The sequence below is a fragment of the Pecten maximus genome, chromosome 4, assembly GCF_902652985.1.
Source record: "Pecten maximus chromosome 4, xPecMax1.1, whole genome shotgun sequence".
NCBI classification, from domain to species: domain Eukaryota; kingdom Metazoa; phylum Mollusca; class Bivalvia; order Pectinida; family Pectinidae; genus Pecten; species Pecten maximus.
Genome location: NC_047018.1, coordinates 16523198 through 16544776, shown reverse-complemented (window position 1 = coordinate 16544776; position 21579 = coordinate 16523198). Strand labels below are relative to the sequence as shown.

Sequence of the window (21579 nt, the reverse complement as noted above, 5' to 3'; positions counted from 1 at the left end):
ATGAGAAAGACTTTGAAGTAACAGAACTATCGGTTAATTAGTGATCTGATAATAAGTAAATGAAGTTTCAGGACAATCTGATATAATCAATGAAGCTGGTAGAGCAAGGATTTGGATAATTAGTTATGATCTTATTAATGTATCCATATATCCCTTCAGCAAATCATACCTGGAAGATGATTAGTCACAAATGAAATATCAGCTGGCTTAAAACTTGCATAAAATAATCACAACGAAAAATCTTTAATGCATATTTATTTAATATGATTATCACATCCACATGTCATCTTTACATGAGCAAGCTTTTGAAAATTAACAAATGAGTTCACGTAACAACCTGGTCCATTAATTGTTTACATGGGGAGTACACATTGTATAAGTTCCCAAAGCGACGACAATACTTACAAAGGATGATTCTGATACACCTAAGTTGTTTTAATGCGATGATGACAATATCTATAGCCACTTTGAAATTCAAGTTTAAATTTTTTTAAACACATGGATGGCAAAAATTGAAGTTTGACAAATAACAGCAGATAAATTGGATGCTGACTAATATTTCAATATTCCACATATGGAATAATGTTAGCACTTGGAATAACATATAGCACTTATTTGGTTAGATAGACTGTAAAGAAGTCAATATGGGAAACAGAACAGCTTATAGTACAAATGATTGTAAACGTCCCCATGTGTGTTATGTAAAACAACTGATCACATCTTTCAAGAAATAATGTTCCCCAAAGAAGGGTAGATACTTTGATAAACTCAATTTCTTCCAGCAACAGAAGTATATACTGTCCTATGCCTATAGGTGTTTCATAGAAAAGTAGACAAAGAGATTATCAACCAACTCCAGAGCTTGTAGAGTTTATCAACCAACTCCAGAGCTTGTAGATTTTGTCAACCAACTCCAGAACTTGTTGATTTTGTCTACCAACTCAAGAGCATGTAGATATTGTCAACCAAATCCAGAGCTTGTTGATTTTGTCAACCAACTCCAGAACTTGTTGATTTTGTCAACCAACTCCAAAGCTTGTTGATTTTGTCAACCAACTCCAGCGCTTGTAGATTTTGTCAACCAACTCCAGAGCTTGTTGATTTTGTCAACCAACTCCAAAGCTTGTTGATTTTGTCAACCAACTCCAGCGCTTGTTATTTTTGTCAACCAAGTCCAGAACTTGTCGATTTTGTCTACCAAATTCAGAGCTTGTTGAGGATTTGTAGATTTTCTCCGGAGAAGTTTGAGTTAGGAATAGGGGACTTTGTCGACATCAACATAGGTAACTACTGGCTATTGTGTCCAGGCAGCTCTTCTCATGGACAACATATGTAACTGCCAATATGGCCAAATTCTTCATTATCCACTACGATTCCATTGGTGTTTCCTCCTCAACTTTATCCTCTTTCACCAGAACCCGGGGTCCATACAGCAGAACATAAGCACAATGCCAATCACCTGGAACCCAACAAAACATCATTACTGATGATAGACATGTTCCTCTTTTTATCTCTTGTTCTACTGAAAATTATTTGTGCACTTCAAGAGGATAAGATGTTACAGGATACAAAATAATCAAGGCAGTTCATTCCTCATTTATATCCACCATTTAGAGACAGGTGTAACATAAAACGTAACCAAACATGTAATTAATTTATTTACAGACAGAGACCTTACAAAGAACAGGACTAAAGATGTCATTAATTTATTAACAGACAGAAACCTAACGTAGAACAGGACAAATGTCATCAATTGTTTTCATCTATAAGATACTGAGAAGATTTCATGCCTAGCTTCCTTCATCTGAACTGTGATAAGCGCAACTACTTACCGCCTCCTGATAGTTTTAACACGTCCTCAGATGCCACTGCAGTCACATGGTCATCATCGTACATGAACCACTGATCTGAACAAAAAAAAACAAAAACAACAACAGTACAATTAATATACAGAGTCTAGATCTTCTGCATCCCTTATTTCCAGATTCACTGGATCATAAATTTGCAACGATATTCCAAAAATGTGAAAAGTGGAATGTTTCACCTTTGCAACTTTTCACTGCAGGCGAGACAGAAACTGATAAGTTGCTATTTTACTGTGGCAGTTTCTAGTATGATGGCAATTCTCAAAAGGTAACAAAAATTTCCTCACAAATATGTATCTGGCTAATTTCGTTGTATTAGGTTAATTTCACCACAATTATAAATCAATTTCATCCAAAATGTGTATGCAGTAAAGTTCCTTTCATTTACTTCATATTAAGTTACAATGCAAGTCAACAGAAGAATTAGATAATCAAAGTGATAATATAATGTTAACTTGCTCAAATTAAATATTGGTCCGAGCCAGAACATACCGCTTGATAAATCATATCTCAGAATTCAGTGTACAAAGGGAGCTAATCCTCGTTCTAAAATGGTAGTTCCTATTCAGTCAAAAAAAAATGGTTTCAAATTATTTTAATGGCTGATCAGCAAAGTAACTCTACCATGTACCCATTAGGGAATGCTTTCTTCAAGATGGTAAACAAAGATGATCACAGAAGGAAGGTGTGCACTTTAAGCTACGTAAGATCATTTAATTATTAGTATACTCTGACCGAGATAAGTCTAACTTAGAAATAGTTGAAATTCATGATGCAATATTTATCTGTGGCTATTTAGTTCATAAGCAACTGTGAACCATTAAAATGTTAAACTTGAGGCATAAATTGCCATGAGTTTCTGCTCATATTGAATGATGAAAACAGCCTTATGTTAATGTTCATTGTCAGAAAGACTCCCCAATGACATCTGCTTTAAAGCAATATGATGTTTATGCTCACAGCCCTATATAAAAAAGATTTGTTCATTTAGGATTTGCCTTTAAAAATTTGTAGCAAGCTCAGCAGTAAAAGTTTTGGTTATGAATTGGTCGCCACCTTCGTAAATGACAAAATGACAAAAATTATATACAATGTAATATCTTTAGTTGAGTGTTGGGATCTCAGAAGCATGATTAATATGCAGATCATACAGTCGAATGCGTACATAATGGATGATCGAAATAAAGTGTATGCATTAGCTATCATGGATGTTGTAATCATATAATTTGTACATGTGATGTGTGTAGTATGTGCTTGCAATTGGTACATTGTGTGATCCCCCAACTTAACCTTTTTTTTTATATGTCAGTTTGAAATCCTTCATTTGCCACAATGTAGCTTTATAAAATAAGTATCTTCTAATATAAATTTAAACAGTCTTAACATTGTAAAAGATTTTGGTTTTCAATGCTTACTTGTACATATTTCCAAATTTTTGTCTTATAAATCAGAATGCATATTCAAAGTGTCTGGGCATCACTTTTTGGAACCGTCCTTACTATTTTCTGCAGGACTTACAACAAATTTTGGAAGACCAATATGTAACATAAACAAAATGAATTTCCTTTTAAAACTGATATCATCCAGGAGTCTTTCTGAAAATGATGATAAACATAAAGCTGTTTTAATAATTTAATATGAGCAAACACTCACAGTAATTAACAACTTTGCAAAGGATTCACAGTTATGAATTAAACAGCAGTAGACAGATGTTGCAACATGAATTTGAACTATTTCTGAGTTAGACTTTGTACTTGTAGCTTAAAGTGCACACCTACGAAGTTGTGAGCCTTGTATTGAAGGAGGTACTCAAGGATGTTCTTTTTAAGTCCTACTATACTCTGACTATATAGGGCCATGTACCCAAAGACTGGTCTTATTTGGTTAGTTTATATCGCCGAGGTACATATGTAGCACTCTAAAGTAAACAAGACAAGCAGCTTTTGCAAAATGGACAAAATTGGTTAGGGTTAGGGTGAAAAAGTCTATCATTGCCATATCTGCCATTCATGACTGTGCCTTTCATCTAGTTCCAAAACTGAAAACAGCTATTTCAGACAACCTATCCCTAAGCCTAACCCTAATATGCAGTGGATGACTTTCTGAACAGCCAAGAAAAGGAGTTCTATAAAAGTGGCATTGAGGCCCTTAAACACCGCTGGCAAAAATGTATAGATGATGAATGAGATTATGTTGAAAAATAATACTATATGTCCAGTATAATTTAAATCCTTCAATATGCGGCTCACAACTTGTCAATCAGCCCTCATCGGTTTTATGAACATCTTGATCTGTCATCTTGAACAGACCATTCCCTAACAGATGAACACTGAGTAAGGTAACTAAGAATGAAAAAAAGAGCTTGTTCATTGCAGTTTGCGCTACAGAACCTTACTCACCTTCTTTCCGCTTGACCCATGCAACATAATGGCCACTGGAACTGGACCTTCCCTTGTGTGTTAGGACAGCATTTAATTCATAGTAACCACTGTTGTTAGATCCGGGATCTAGGTAAAACAAATATAAACATGCCAGTTAGAACTGCATTGTTACAGCTCTTAATTCATAGTAACCACTACTGTTAGATCTGGGATCTAGGCCAAACAAATAAATAGAGGATATTGAATGGTTTCCTATTTAATATAATGTATATTTCACGAGTATGACAGAATATCAATATTTTCACTAGTACAAAATATTGAAATAATCTGTCATACGAGTGAAATATTATTATATTTAACAGGAAACCATTCAATTTTCTATTTTTTGGATTTCATATACGGTACTTAAAAAACAAAATTGAAAACATAAAAAAAAAATAGTGTCAAAAAGTGCGGGAATCAGTAATGACATTATCTCTTGTGATGTTATACTCCACGTCAACTTGACGGCGCCATTTTGAAAGGACTGAATATTTCAGAATTACAGCAAAATAACCAATTTATCTATCTTCGCTTCGACTGGGAAAATCAGCAAGTTTCTATGAGGTTAATACAAAGGTTAGCTCTGATTTGTCAAAAACGAAAAACTTATATTTTCATTGCAAAATCTTATATTTCCACTGCTCATGGCTGCAGTGAAAATATAAGTTTTATTGGTTTGATTAATTCCTATATTTCACTGGCAAAAATGCAATAAAAACAGTTAACTTGTATGTTAGGACAGGTTTTCCTTCACAGTAACCACTGTTTAGATCTAGGCCAAACAAATATAAACTTGTGTCTAAGGACAGCTTTCCATTCATAGTAATCACACTCAAGTAAAATGATATAACACTTTTATATGTTAAAAGGAAAATGAGTCCCTTCTTACTTTCAAATGATACAAATATGCAAAAAAATATTATGCTCACCATTTTCAAATTCATAGGGTTCTGTTGGTCTTTGATCAGATTCCTTTTTAACAGGAAGTGCTTTACCTTCTTCTTTTGCCTGTACGTGAAAGAAAAAAAAGCTATTTTGAATGAAGAATCTAGGAGTTATTTTACAATACATTTATGTTAAACCTGGTAAAGCTTGAGTACTTTGACCAAGGACACCAGTCAGTGTTAAGGGTATCCACAATACCTGTCAAAGTCAAGGGTACCAACAATACCTGTCAGCATTAAGGGTATCTAGGATAATAGTTAGATATCAACAAGGTGTAACACTTGAAGATCAGACAATGCATTGACTGTGGAACAGAAGTAGGCTATTGATTGGTTGAGTATTGTTTATAGAGCTGACGATCCGTCAGATTGTCCCTTGCATGCCACTCCTAAATATACAGACTAGAGCTGTCGACCAATCAGATTGCCCCTTGCATACCACTCTTAAATATACAGACTACTTCGTTACACAGTCAATGCATCGTTGGCTATGACGACCGCTTTTAATCTATTTTCTCATCTTTATATCATCACACGACAAAAGAATAACATGCATTGATATTTAGGGATTCTAAATCAAGGTACATTACTGAAGTTTGTGTACATTTGATACTTCAGTTGGATTGAACTTAAATTCAAAATGAATCGAAGCTCACCCCCGACTTCCGACTTTTCAAGTGTCCCACCTTGTTGATATAGTAGGAGTAGGGGCCCACATTTTTTTTCTGTCAATATTGGCCAGAAGCAGATACCTGTGATACACCTATGCTTAACAGGCAAGTAACGCGAAGGTGATTCACAACATCTTAAGACATCACATAGGAATGAAGGCATGTTTATCTTAAAGTCTCAAGATGTCACAAGTACAGTTAAGTGGACTTTTTCACATTTTACTGGAGTACTTTTTAAAATCTGCAACTGATAGATAAATAATTTGTTAGGTATGATATAAACCAACACAAACCTTTTGCATCTTTTCTGCTTCCCTGTCCTCCATTTCCTTAAACTTATCTCTAGCTGTTGCCAACCTTTCCTGTAGTTCTGGTGTACACAGTTCATATGTGTCAAGACTGAGGGGAAACTTTACATCCTATAGAGAAAAACTCATCATTACAATCAAAACTAAACAAAGTGTATACCTATCAGATCTCTGTGGGATCTGCAACATGACAAAGGAGACCGCTAATTAGCAGCAGATGAAATTTACTACCCTACATTTGAACACTTTCTGTGTTTCCAATTAAAAATCTCGAGACAAAAATCTAAAATTCAGTCTCTTGCTGATATATGTACCATATGTAATTTATTGAATCTGAAAGTAAGAAATTTGTATTATAAAAATTCAGACTTTTATTTATAACAAAATTACAGCTAACAATTTTTATTTCCACAGAATATACATAATTCCCTTGTACTTCAATTGTCTATATGAAAACCTAATATCTCTATGAGAACTTTAATTTTATGTACATGTATTTAATTGTTGTCTGAGGCTAGAACTTACCTTTAAGATTTTTGCATTAATGTTGTCTTTTTCTTTGTAATAGAATCGCACAAATTGAATAGCTAGGTAACCAGGTAACCTGCCTATTTTACTCTGAAAGAAGATTAAGACATACTTTTTTTTTATTCACGTTTTATCATGATATGAAACAAAACCATTTTCACATTTTAACATATATCATGAAAAAAACATGTAAATTTCAAGTTTATGCACATAAAGACTCTTCATAAGTCATTTGTTTAATTGATTACATAATATATATCTATTTTGATATTTGATCAGATCCCAAAGAAGTAGTGAACATTTAGTGAGACACTTCAAACCTTCATTTATGTTTAAGGCATTGAAATGATAACAGTTTTTTAAGTACAATCTCAAGGTTAGTATCCAAGTGCATATTTCTGGAAAAAAAACCTGTTTACTCTTTAATAATGACATTATCTTCACTTAAAAAATGTTGATACTTACACTTTTCTTGTAAACTGCATCTCTACCTAATGTTGGGGAATGCTTAGTTATACTTTCTTCAAGTCTCTACAACATAACAAATGAAAAATCGGCATAAATTCCTCAGCACAACTCTTTTGTATTATATAAGATGTTAGATCTTTTCTTCTTAATCATCTTCTAATCTATATATGTCTACTCAGTGATTGTTTATGGATGAGGGGCAAACTGACCATCATCAAAGCGTGAACAGATTCAGGAGAATTAAGAGAGAGATATGGAGATATGGCTGCAGGTAAAACTGGTAAATACATTTACAAGGAGCTACAACTTACACCACTTCATTCACTGAGGTGCTGGTAATGTATGCTATTTAAGTCCAACTTAAGTATTTCTATGACTTTGTCTTCCTTTGCTTCTCTTTGAACATGAATAGGTTCTGTTACTCATAAAGTGGAATATTTTTTTTATAAATCTGTTTTTGCATTGTGTAATACATGACTATTGTATAAACTTACATTCCGCAATCCACTGTGCATATATTTCACCTCTGAAAAGAAAAAAAATAATGATAAATTTAGCAGAAAGATAAGCAGATCTCAATTCAGATTATCATTGCCAACTAAACTGTTAAAGAGTTTCTCTATATAGGCTTGCATTGATAGAGAGTATTTTTACCTACCTTTCTCTATGAAGCAGCTAAGCTGGTAGAGCTTCTCTATAGACTTTGAAGAAGGTTCATCGTCTGCCTCTTGACACTGCAGGGTAACCTCAGAGTCGATGCCCATATATTTATCTATAAATGAGGCACCTGACATAGCTCCACCTTCTGCCCCCTGTAGATTCAAAAATTTGATTCCCTATAAATCAATCCTGTCAGTTCTACATATCAGGGATTGACACTAACAGTGGCCAAGCAACCCTGATCTGCCAGGATGCCACAGTTTAGTGGGCTGCTACTGATTTCACTCATATGTATGATGTTCATTTTGTTTCAAAAATTAAAACTGATTGCTATATGAAGTCGTTTCTCCACACAAAGTCAGGTATTTTGATTCTAAAATGAAAGTAGAATACTTGTGATTGACTCTGATGTAATTACTTTCAATATTCTCTGGATTTACACAAATAAAGACCAAAAGTGATCTCAAATTAAAAAGTCTTCTGCGAGCCATGACATAATCATCAGAAGGGTCATTTGTGTGAATTATAAAATTAATCAAAAATATCACCTTTTCCCACTACCTGTATGAACACTTGTGCACTTGACTACAAATTAATTGCAACATTGCAACAGACAATATAAGATAAAATAGATATAACAACAAGTATTTTCCATAAAACTAACAGAAATGCAATACTCATTTGTTAGTTTTGTTTTATTTCAATTAAAAAATATCTCCAATCAAAAGCCAGGGCTGAAGTCAGAGACCCACTTTGTTTTTTAACCTTTGGACTCAAATGACCTTGACCTTAAATCCAGTGATGGGCTGTGTTAGCTCAGTCAGTGAGAATGCCAGCCACATAATGCAGGTGAAAATATGAGTTAAGTGGTTTGACACTCCCTACCCATGGCAGTTTGTATTTATTGTGTTTTGAGAAGTGAAGAAATGGACTGATCTGTGCTAACTTTTTTGTACCACATTACCCTAATTTTTCAGGAAGACATGAGACGGGCCTCGGGATGTCATTTGGTGAAGTAACTAATAATTACTCCAAACAGATCCCTGTCTCAAAATGAAACTGGCTGTTTGCCAGGTGATTAACCCAACAAACAAACTTTGATCCAGTGACCTTGATCTTTGGTCTGCTGATTTATCCTTTGATTCAGATCAATTTAGCTTCATAATGTCATACTAAACCTTACTGACCTTGATGTCTGACACAGTGACCTTGAGTTTAGGTCATTCGACTTCTTGTTAAAATCCAAATAACACTACTTCAGTGTCATAAAATGTTCATCAATGAAAAGATACTGTACAAAATTTGACCTTGACCTCTGACTCGATGACCTTGACATTTGATCATTTAAAATATTTGTTTAAATCTGACAAAAGTTTTTAAAAAATGACCATGACCTTTGACCTTTACCTCTGAACAAATAACCTTGATATTTGGTCAATTAACTCCTTGCTAAATTCAGAACTTTAATTATCATGTCATAACTAAATGTTCATCAGAGAAGAGCTGCAAAAATTGACCTTGACCCTTGAACCTGATGCTCTTGACCTTTACTTCTCATATCCATGGGTATTGCCAGGAACATAATTTGTAGACGGACGAACAGACAAACTATCAAACTGATTACTGTAGGGCACTCAATCTCTGATGTAGGGCCTTAATGAAAATTGTCTGATAATATCAAATCATTATTTTATGTAGAATCTTACCTCGATTGCTGGCATTTTCACCTTTTGTTGTAAGCACCTGACTATTTCAGTCCAACATTCATTGGCGTCCTGTAAAGATGTAACAAGGACACTGTTAGTCATCCTATTTGATTACAAATTTAAACTGAAATTTCAAAAATGACCAGGTCAATCCTTCATCTAGCGAATAATGGACATGTCTATATCATCTCAGAATGAAGTGAACATGCAACGTAACAAAGATATGAAGTGAAAGAATTAATCTCCAGTCAAACAAAGGATTCATTCTAATGGTTATTGATGCCAAGTAAATGTCAGACTGGATGGATTACCCAAGTTCTACTGTTACAGATTTTCAAGTTAGCAAAGCTTTATTTTGGAGGTAAGGTAAACTCTGTTGAAAGCTAGAGCCAATCAGCCCCAGCCTGACAATGTATAACATGTGATATCAGTCCTCATGCTGTATGGCAAACTAAGAAATCATCCGTATATTATCAAATACAGTATTATCTAGTTAAGAATTTTTAAGAATTTTGATAATTTCATTGCGACTTGACCTCTCTTAATTATTGCCAATGAAGGTATTACCTGCACCCTCATGCTAGGTAGACAGGCAACGAGAGGTGTCACTCATGTTATAGTTGAAAGGATCGAGTGACATGATAAGCACTCATAAGCAGCCTAAACAAGACACAGATGTCCCTATTAGCGATCAGCATTTTTGAAGGTGTCAAGTAAGTTTGGTAGATATTAGCTATAGGACAATTTAAAATCAGACATGATGATCTGACTTAATTTTGCTAATATATATAGACCTTTATTTGCAGTAGCACCTTCGTAAAATCAACAGGTTGTGTAGACTGTGTTTTCAATATAATGAACAGATCATTCATTATGAAATAGAATATACAATATAACTTCTGATTCAAATAAAACATGCAATCATGTAATCTAACTTTTATGTCACAAATGAAACATGTACTGTTTAGGGGCCTATAGGTACACAATGGCCAAGCTGCCATGTACCAAATTTGAAGGGTATGAGGTGTATACTTTTGGACTTAGAAGCTTTCCAAAAACTGATCCCAAAAACTTTAAAGTGGGGTGGGACGCCGACACCGACGCTAACGTACCGCTACTGCTACTCGTAACCGATGAGCTAATAACAACCATAATTATCATGAAATGAAGAAAGTGTAACGATCAATTAACATTGAATAAATAAAAAATTAAATCATTTTACCTATTTATAAATGCCCCATTATTCACCCCATTATTGTTACATATTGGCCTTACAATTGGATATGCCAGGTTTATGCTTGTTTTACTGTACATGTTTGCCTGAGATTTTTTGCCGATATCAACTAGGATAGTTCGAACTCACTTATTTCTAAAGCATAATTTTGCATAATTCAAACAGGTTCATCAACATTAATTTAATTTTGCTTGAACTGACCGAAGGTTTACCATATGTCCATATAGCATAGCTCATAAGAAAATAAATTAGAGAGGATTTTGTGCAGACTTACTGCCCTATCCAGTACTCTGATGTGGGGACTAATAAATTGTATACAGCATTATGAGTAGAGAATTAGTTATTTATGGAGAGTGGGTTAATGATACAGACCTGTTGAGCATAGCCTCCGTGTTCTGACTTTTCAGCAAATTGAGGGTAGGCCATGTGTAGTACTTGGAGGAAGATGATAGGAGGAATGGCTGATCCTGACTTCTCTACAGAGACACACAGGTCCCTCATGGCTACAACAGTTAATTGTTTAAGATTAAAAAGGGTTTATAACATCTTACATATTCTCTCCTGAATAAATATGTAATCATAGCTGCTACCAAATAAGCAAAACGAAAGGACTCATCCAGTATCATTAATAGCAGTTCAGGGTTTTCAATTAATTCTAGAGAGTATGTTTTTGACCCTCTAGAATCAATTGTGCCTCTTACTTGTCGAATGTTTGGAGGACATGTCCATATGACATCATTTTAACTCGAGATTTGAAATTTAATTTCTAAAATCAATAAATGTCAACGGTCAACTGAAAGTGCCATAGTAGGTATCATAAATTTCAAGTTAACTAGTAGATATAAAACGACATTCTTACTCCCAGAGCAGGTCTCAGAAAGTCACTAGTCAATATAAAACAACATTTTTATCCAAAATACTCCCATAGCAGGTCTCAGAAAATAATTAGTCAATATAAAACAACATTCTTAGACAAAACACTGTACCCGAGGTGATATATCTTGATACTATGAACAGGATTGCATTAATGTACAGATCAAATTATCTCAAATGGAAAATTGTAAAAAGCTATGGAGTCTCTGCTCACTCTAGGCCTAAAAATCCTTTAGCAAAAGTTGCTAAAATACCTTTTTTCTCTTTAGCAAATAAGAAATGGTTTTAGCAAGACAATGTTATTGCTTAGAATTTAATAACTAAATATAGCACACGCATATTTGTTTGATATATATATATATATATATTAATACAATGTGTTTAACTATTTTATTAGTAAAGGCAGGCATTAAAAGTGTTCATTATTTAAGAATTTATAAATTACAAAATACTGCCAAATATCATGTATTACCTCAGCGTAAACAAAAAATATTCAACCAACTAAAAAAGCATTGTATCACACCAAAACAGTTGTGTTTTAGCTGCTATTATTTTCATATTGAACAAGAGATCCCAGAGGGATCTTGGCGCCCACCATTGAATGATCTTTATAGGTTCCATGTCAGATTGATCTTTTCCCTACTTTTCCCTTCCTCTAAGTCTTACTTATCTGTGTAAATTCAGAAACAGCCCTCTAGTACTTTTCAAACAAGGGGAACCTATATACAGAATTTAAGATTTAGCTATAATGGCTGTCTGTCGGCCATGTTGTTTTCGTATTGGTCCCAATATGCAAAACTAGGCACTGAGGGGAACCTACATATGAAATTTGAAAAAGATCCCTTCAGTACTTTCACAGAAATAGCGATAACAAACTTCAATTGTCAAAATCCGAAATGGCTGCCTGTCGGCCATGTTGTTTTCTGATTAGTCTCAAAATGCAATATGCATAACTAGGCACCGACGGGAACATGCATATGAAATTTTAGAAAGATCCCTTCATTACTTTCTGAGAAATAGCGATAACAAACTTCAATTGTCAAAATCCAAGACGGCTGCCTGTCAGCCATGTTGTTTTCTGATTGGTCTCAAAATGCAATATGCATAACTAGGCACTGAGGGGAACCTGCATATGAAATTTGAGAAAGATCCCTTCATTACTTTCTGAGAAATAGCGATAACAAATTTAAATTGTCAAAATCCAAGATGGCTGCCTGTCAGCAATGTTGTTTTCCTATTGGTCTCAAAATGCAATATGCATAAGTAGGCATCAAGGGGAACCTACATATGAAATTTGAGAAAGATCCCTTCAGTTCTTTCACAGAAAAAGCGATAACAAATTTCAATTGTCAAAATCCAAGATGGCTGCCTGTTGGCCATGTTGTTTTCCGATTGGTCTCAAAATGCAATATGCATAACTAGGCACTGAGGGGAACCTGCATATGAAATTTCAGAAAGATCTCTTCATTACTTTCACAGAAATAGCGATAACAAACTTCAATTGTCAAAATCCAAGATGGCTGCCTGTCGGCCATTTTGTTTTCCGATTGGTCCCAAAATGCAATATGCATAACTAGGCACCAAAGGGAACCTACATATGAAATTTGAGAAAGATCCCTTTAATACTTTCTCAGAAATAGCGATAACAAACTTCAATTGTCAAAATCCAAGATGGCTGCCTGTCAGCCATGTTGTTTTCAAATTAGTCTCAAAATGCAATATGCATAACCAGGCACAAAGAGAAACCTGCATATGAAATTTGAGAAAGATCCCTTCAGTACTTTCACAGAAATAGCGATAACAAACTTCAATTGTCAAAATCCAAGATGGCTGCCTGTTGGCCATGTTGTTTTCCGATTGGTCTCAAAATGCAATATGCATAACTAGGTACTGAGGGGAACCTGCATATGAAATTTCAGAAAGATCCCTTCATTACTTTCACAGAAATAGCGATAACAAACTTCAATTGTCAAAATCCAAGATGGCTGCCTGTCGGCCATTTTGTTTTCCGATTGGTCCCAAAATGCAATATGCATAACTAGGCACCAAAGGGAACCTACATATGAAATTTGAGAAAGATCCCTTCAGTACTTCCTCAGAAATAGCAATAACAAACTCCAATTGTCAAAATCCAAGATGGCTGCCTGTCGGCCATGTTGTTTTCTGATCGGTCCCAAAATGCAATATGCATATCTAGACACCAAGAGGAACCTACATATGAAATTTGAGAAAGATCCCTTTAATACTTTCTCAGAAATAGAGATAACAAACTTCAATTGTCAAAATCCAAGATGGCTGCCTGTCAGCCATGTTGTTTTCAAATTAGTCTCAAAATGCAATATGCATAACCAGGCACAAAGAGAAACCTGCATATGAAATTTGAGAAAGATCCCTTCAGTACTTTCACAGAAATAGCGATAACAAACTTCAATTGTCACAAGAGATCCCAGAGGGATCTTGGCGCCCACCATTGAATGTTCTTCATAGGTTCCATGTCAGATTGATCTTTTCTCTACTTTTCTCTTCTTCTAAGTCTTACTAGTCTGTGTAAATTCAGAAGAAACCTCTAGTACTTTTCAAACAAGGGAAACCTATATTTGAAATTTAAGATTTAGGCACCAAGGGGAACCTTTATATGGAATTTGAGAAAGATTCCTTCAGTACTTTCTGAGAAATAGCGATAACAAACTTCAATTGTCAAAATCCAAGATGGCTGCCTGTCGGCCATGTTGTTTCCTGATTGGTCTCAAAATGCAATATGCATAACTAGGCACCAAGGGAAACCTACATATGAAATTTGAGAATGATCCCTTCAGTACTTCCTCAGAAATAGTGATAACAAACTTCATTTGTCAAAATCAAAGATGGCTGCCTGTCGGCCATCTTGTTTTCTGATTGGTCTCAAAATGCAATATGCATAACTAGGCACCAAGGGGAACCTACATATGAAATTTGAGGAAGATCCCTTCTGTACTTTCTCAGAAATAGCGATAACAAACTTCAATGGTCAAAATCCAAGATGGCTGCCTGTCGGCCATCTTGTTTTCCGATCGGTCCCAAAATGCAATATGCATAACTAGGCACCAAGGGAAACCTACATATGAAATTTGAGAATGATCCCTTCAGTACTTCCTCAGAAATAGTGATAACAAACTTCATTTGTCAAAATCAAAGATGGCTGCCTGTCGGCCATCTTGTTTTCTGATTGGTCTCAAAATGCAATATGCATAACTAGGCACCAAGGGGAACCTACATATGAAATTTGAGGAAGATCCCTTCTGTACTTTCTCAGAAATAGCGATAACAAACTTCAATGGTCAAAATCCAAGATGGCTGCCTGTCGGCCATCTTGTTTTCCGATCGGTCCCAAAATGCAATATGCATAACTAGGCACCAAGGGAAACCTACATATGAAATTTGAGAATGATCCCTTCAGTACTTCCTCAGAAATAGTGATAACAAACTTCATTTGTCAAAATCAAAGATGGCTGCCTGTCGGCCATCTTGTTTTCTGATTGGTCTCAAAATGCAATATGCATAACTAGGGGAACCTACATATGAAATTTGAGAAAGATCCCTTCTGTACTTTCTCAGAAATAGCGATAACAAACTTCAATGGTCAAAATCAAAGATGGCTGCCTGTCGGCCATCTTGTTTTCTGATTGGTCTCAAAATGCAATATGCATAACTAGGCACCAAGGGGAACCTACATATGAAATTTGAGAAGCTCCCTTCAGTACTTTCTCAGAAATAGCGATAACAAACTTCAATGGTCAAAATCCAAGATGGCTGCCTGTCGGCCATCTTGTTTTTCGATCGGTCCCAACATGCAATATGCATAACTAGGCACCAAGGGGAACCTACATATGAAATTTGAGAAAGATCCCTTCTGTACTTTCTCAGAAATAGCGATAACAAACTTCAATGGTCAAAATCCAAGATGGCTGCCTGTCGGCCATCTTGTTTTCCGATCGGTCCCAAAATGCAATATGCATAACTAGGCACCAAGGGGAACCTACATATGAAATTTGAGAAAGATCCCTTCTGTACTTTCTCAGAAATAGCGATAACAAACTTCAATGGTCAAAATCCAAGATGGCTGCCTGTCGGCCATGTTGTTTTCCGATCGGTCCCAAAATGCAATATGCATAACTAGGCACCAAGGGGAACCTACATATGAAATTTGAGAAAGATCCCTTCAGTACTTTCTCAGAAATAGCGATAACAAACTTCAATTGTCAAAATCCAAGATGGCTGCCTGTCGGCCATGTTGTTTTTTGATCGGTCCCAAAATGCAATATGCATAACTAGGCACCAAGGGGAACCTACATATGAAGTTTGAGAAAGATCTCTTCAGTACTTTCTGAGGATTAGCGATAACAAGAATTGTTTACGGACGGACGGAGGGACGGACGGACGGAGGGACGGACGGACGGACGGACGACGGACCACGGACGCAGGGCGATTTGAATAGCCCACCATCTGATGATGGTGGGCTAAAAAGAACACACTTGAGATTACACTGAAATAATGTTATTTTCAACTTGATTTTCAAACCACAACTTATGTTTTAATCTTATCGTTCCCGGGACTTTTTTTTTTTTTTTTGCGAAAATTGAATTGACTGTTCCTATTCCTTTAGATCATATTGGTGATAATTATAAGTTATTGGATTTGGAGAATATCTGCTGCATAACCCATTCACAGCATTTCCAAACAGATGCATTTCCAAATAGATGCTTCATACATAAATCACCCTGAACAAATAATTTTGCAGCCCTGTCACAACGTGGAGTTTACCGTGAATTGTACCTTATGTAATGTTCGTGATACAAGACATTGAATAATACATACTTGTGAAATACTAAATAATAATGTACATACAATTAATGAAAGTTGAAATAACATTGAACAGACAATTGTCATTTTGTTTTTAGAGCAATGTAAGCTTGCGGCACAGCCAGAACATTCGTCTGCCATAGGGTCACAGCTGCCATGTTTTTGCCCAAGTTATCTAAACGCTTTACAAAGCATTGCCCATCAAACAAACGCTCAAATGATTCAGATTTATTTAAGTACTTCCATTTCCTGACATACATGACATGTGCTAATCATGTAGTTCGATCACAGGATAAGTTAGATGCAATGACATCGTAATTAGTGAAAATGTAAGTGGTTGAATTAAAGATTGAAGACAGGGGGATATTTATGCAGTCTATATATATTATGTCTTAGGTTAAAAACAGTTTCGCAAAAGTTGCGAAAATACTTAATTATATTTTCGCAATTAGTGATTACATTTCGCGAAATGCGCAAAATGCGATCGATAGCGTGAGCACAGGGAGTGTATAGACAGAATGGAGCAGTGATTCAGTATGGAATGGGTCAAATCAATAAATAATTACATTATCTACTGATATATGTTATGCAGGTATTATATTATTGCAGATCTACTTTGTCTGCACACAAAACTTTTGTGCTACGCTCAGTGTCCCAGAATTTCACAAGCTCTATATACAAAGCTCTATATACAAAGGTATTCCAAAAACACAAGATTCCTGTTTCTCAAAACTTGTACCAAACATAATCTATTCTTAATGTGACTTATAAGTGAAGTTGTTTAGGCACAAGGCATACAGTTTTGAGTAGATATCCATGACATTGGCTTCTATATTTCATCCTTTGGGTTTGTTTGACAGCATACATACCTCATACCTAGGACGGAGTCAAATCACACAAAATGGTGTTTAGACTAATATCAGGATTACCTGCAGTAATGGAATCAGCAGGAGCAATGGCTCCACCCATGGTTATGTCCCCTTTATACCTGTAAGTTATCAGGTGTAAACACTTATTATATAGGACTGTTACTGTCACACAGATTACCTAAAATCACAGGTATTGTTAAGTCACACAATAAACTAATGGACACCAACCAAACTTAAACATTGGACACTTTTGTTAAATATTGTATTAATACACTAAATTAACAATGACAATTTCACAAACTGATAAATAGTTTTTAATTGGTTGTATGTGTGTAAAACACATCCTTACATAGAAAGCAAAGTAAGCAGATCAATGGCTCACATAGATATACTGCACTGGCCAAATCCCCACTTAAAAGTTGGCATTAATTTTTACCCTCAACCTTGACCAATGACAACCAAAATCTTATCTGGTGTATCATGTATAATTTGATAGTGATATTATGAAGTGAAGACATAAATATATCCAGGGATTCATGAAATATCTTACCAACAAACTTTGCACAGATGGATGGCAAGTTAAAAGTTAACCCAATCAGCTATATATAAGTGGAGGTATAAATTAAACAATGAAGATGAAAAATATGTATCATTTACTTTTTCAGGGCCTCTGTGAGTTCTGGAATTGATCGTAGACACTGGATGGTAGCATTCATATAGCAGGTGTTTCCTAGATTGGTTAAACCACTAGGAAGCTCAAGCTGAAAAATATGATGTTATATTACTGGTAAAAGAGATAAAGCATTTGGTATCTGAACAAATGATGGCACCTTTTTATAGACTTAATTCATACATACTGATACCTAATACTGAACAGTATGTTTCTATTAATGATACAGGGGACAATCATGTCCCACTTCTTTATCATTCAAAGTTAATTTCCTTATTAGAATTTTTTCCCTGACCTTAAAAATTTGCCTACAAGCAAGTAAAAATTCTCTAAATGACTGGTTCATTTTTCCTCATGAAAAGAATTTTTTTAATCAATTATTTTACCAAATTGAATATTCTTCAGTTCTGACAACTTCACTAGTATCTTTTTCTTTCAAACAGATTAGATAAATACCAAATCATCAAATTTAATTTGCATGCCTGGATCATGTATGCTAACAATGCAGAAAATAAATGGCAAGCACTTATAAACACATTTCACTGGTTGGGAAATAGACTCCCTGGCCTTGACAGAGTTATCAAGACTACCCCCAATCTAACTACAGTACTTACTGCTGTCGCCAGCTGCTCCTCACTCATATCCTCCATAAACACTGTCTTCTCTACTGGCTCCTGGGGCAGCTCCTCAGCTGTTCCCATCATCAGGAATGTAGCACCCTGATCAGATAAGAAAAGTTTGTCAAGGATTTGTTTACCTCAATATCAGCAGTCAAACTTCTTTTGACAAATAATAGCAAATCACAAGAATCACATGTAACGATATGTCTTGTGTGTCCTACTTTGTACTAAGTTAGAAGTAAACTCCACTAAACTTTCAGTATTTTTGCCTAAAATATTAACAACCAAAAAACAACCTCCACTTAATAATATGGAAGTACCTTGTATGCATTGATATTACAGACATTTGTAAATATTGATGCATTACAAAATCACTAATTCTCAAATTCAACAAAACATGTCAGTTTAACCCCAAAAATAACTCTCTCTGAAAAATGTGGAGAATTCCAATTAAATCAAATCACCAATGATTAAATTGTTTTCCCGAAAAGAATTATGATTCAACAATGTTGAATCAAAGTTCTTTGACAAACGAAAAAGTTAACTCTTGATGGACAGGTATTAATACTCTCGTCAAATTTGACAAGCCTATTGTATAAAAACAAAAACACAAAAAACGAACGTAAATCCAGATTTACAGTTTTCCAGTTTAGCCAATTACTATACTGTGTACACCATGTGCTTGCCAGTTGCGTTCTGTAAGATTTGCTTATGGTTGTTTCATTATGTAACTAAAACAATTATGACAGACATAAATATGGCTTTGCCCCTCTTTTGTTGATTTATTTTAATGATGATTTAATTATCAACTGACCATGCTTGTTATCTATGCCTTGGTTGATTGGCTAGCTATAGCTATCACCTGTGGTGTTCAGTTTAACAAACACCTTTGCTGATCACTGCCAATTGTTAGACATTAGTGAGGTGTCCTCTATATATATAATAGTAATATAGGGTTTTTCACTGAGGATTCCTGGCACTCTCTGTTATGGATAGGTGTCCATTATATGAGGGTGTCTAGTATCTACTATTACAGGTTTGACTGTAGTACTAGGTAAATATTTCATTAATCAATCAAAATGATGTGTAACTATATATGAATTAGTCTGTACTTACATCCTTCAGCTTCACTTTTCCCCATTCATCATCCTGTCAAAGCAAATTAGTACAATAAAATCATCAATCAAAATTATCATTTTAAGGAAATACATGTACATCACTCATTCAGGATGCCATGTAATCTGAAAATGACTCCACTAACAAAATAGTACCCAGTGCAAACTCTAATAATTGAACTGAAAACAGAGATAAATTTATACATTTAAACAATTTATGTATTATAAGGTAAGCTAAACCTTCTTGAATTAAAGTTAGTCAGTCCAACTTGCCTTCAATACAGCTCCCTTCATCATAACTTTCTGTCTCTCTGGCTGGACACCTGATAGAGCAAACAGCTGAGCCTTGAGTACAATAGGAGGCTCATCTGTGTCACAGTCCACATCACTGAACTTTTCCTTTCCCCACTTAACATTTACTGAAAGGATAAACATTAATTATCATTAAATTGTAATATTATATCAGGATGGCCAAACAAGGGTCATGCAGACTAGGGTGATGCCGACATGGAAACAAGTCTGATTGAAGACTATAACAAATCCCCATTCTATATATGTTAAAGATATGTATAATGTAATTGGTAAAAAAACACATGACAAAAAATAAATTATAGGGTAGAAACCTTTTACATATCATTGGCTAACAAACAAATGTGAACTGAATAAGAGCAGGCCTAGGGCAGGCATCTTTCTGTATTTGCTTATAATTACAGTATATATATAAACATATCTTAATATATGCTACAATTAATGGATCTTGTATTTAATAACATTAACCAACAGTTGACATATTTAAAGTAGGGACTAATATATTTCTTCCTTTAAAAACTAACCAGAAGCAAATGCTGTTCACACCAAATTGCCACAAAACAATTTGCTACATCATTAATATTCCATCTATCTAAAGTAACCTCATTCGAACATGTCAGCATTGGCTGTGTGGCATGTTTAAAAAATGGAATGAATGTACCCAGCGAAACAAATATAAAATGAGAAGTATTTACTGGACCACCATTTTCAATCCAATTGTTATGTAGTTGAATGAAGCCTTGAATGTAAATAATCGTGAGTTGGGTCTTCAATTGCTATTTTTGACACTTTTAAACATTTAAAATTTAGCTGTTTAGTGTTTAATATAATCAAAATCCTAATTTGGTAGTCTGCTCAGTGTAAATCTGCATAGGGAAGTTAGAGGTTACACGGCGCTTGCAATTGTCATAAGCTACGGCGCGTGATCCTCTAACATTGTGGAAATAGAGTCACACCTGATCATGATTTTTGAAAAGAGTATTTAAACATGTACATCATCGCACGGGTTAATTGTAGTCATCACAGAAATATTAGAGGAAATTAACTAATGGCCTTAGAATGTTTAATTCTATATCGGAATTCTGATCGCTTTTACAACAAGTGTGCATGGAAATTGTCACAAATATACTTCAGTAGGGACCCTAAATACTAGAATACCAAACAAAACTCCATGAGCATGTTACAGTGTTACCACACATGACAATGCATTTTGTGAGTGAAACTCGGTCCGTATTTTCCATTTGGAGATATGAGTATTTCTAGTGATTTTGTGTATATTATTTTCAATGATTTTAAACTAAACCGAAAAAAATAACCTTTGTATGATGGCATGTTCTACACTTTTAGTCTCCTCCTCAGTGAACTTGCTTCTTTTCTACAGGAAGTTATCGTCTGTCCGCCGGCTCTGTGCGCATGTCCGTCAATATAATAGTAGTTCCACAGTGACGTTATGAGAATTTGGGGAAAAAATAAATAT

The 21579-nt window shown here is 35.0% G+C and overlaps 1 protein-coding gene across 1 annotated transcript; it reads right to left on the bottom strand.

The window, feature by feature from the left end:
• Nucleotides 1-239: 239 nt before the first annotated feature.
• Nucleotides 240-21514, bottom strand: LOC117325379 (ubiquitin carboxyl-terminal hydrolase 14-like). The gene is made up of 17 exons (XM_033881550.1): nucleotides 21419-21514; nucleotides 20067-20212; nucleotides 19795-19827; nucleotides 18673-18777; nucleotides 18046-18149; nucleotides 17449-17507; nucleotides 11180-11310; nucleotides 9574-9642; nucleotides 7866-8019; nucleotides 7702-7733; nucleotides 7205-7270; nucleotides 6737-6829; nucleotides 6197-6322; nucleotides 5218-5296; nucleotides 4265-4372; nucleotides 1833-1907; nucleotides 240-1459 (listed from the first exon to the last, which is right to left on the bottom strand). The coding sequence occupies exons 1-17, from the start codon at nucleotides 21432-21434 to the stop codon at nucleotides 1368-1370; spliced, it is 1488 nt and encodes a 495-aa protein (XP_033737441.1). The 5' UTR covers nucleotides 21435-21514; the 3' UTR covers nucleotides 240-1367.
• Between the last annotated feature and the right edge of the window lie 65 nt (nucleotides 21515-21579).

Excerpts from the sequence above, each read along its gene's own strand:
- LOC117325379 (XM_033881550.1), bottom strand. Across the intron at positions 6,323-6,736 it reads TTAATGCAAAAATCTTAAAG|GATGTAAAGTTTCCCCTCAG; the intron begins GTAAGTTCTAGC and ends TTTTCTCTATAG. Across the intron at positions 1,908-4,264 it reads ATGGGTCAAGCGGAAAGAAG|ATCAGTGGTTCATGTACGAT; the intron begins GTGAGTAAGGTT and ends TTTTTTGTTCAG.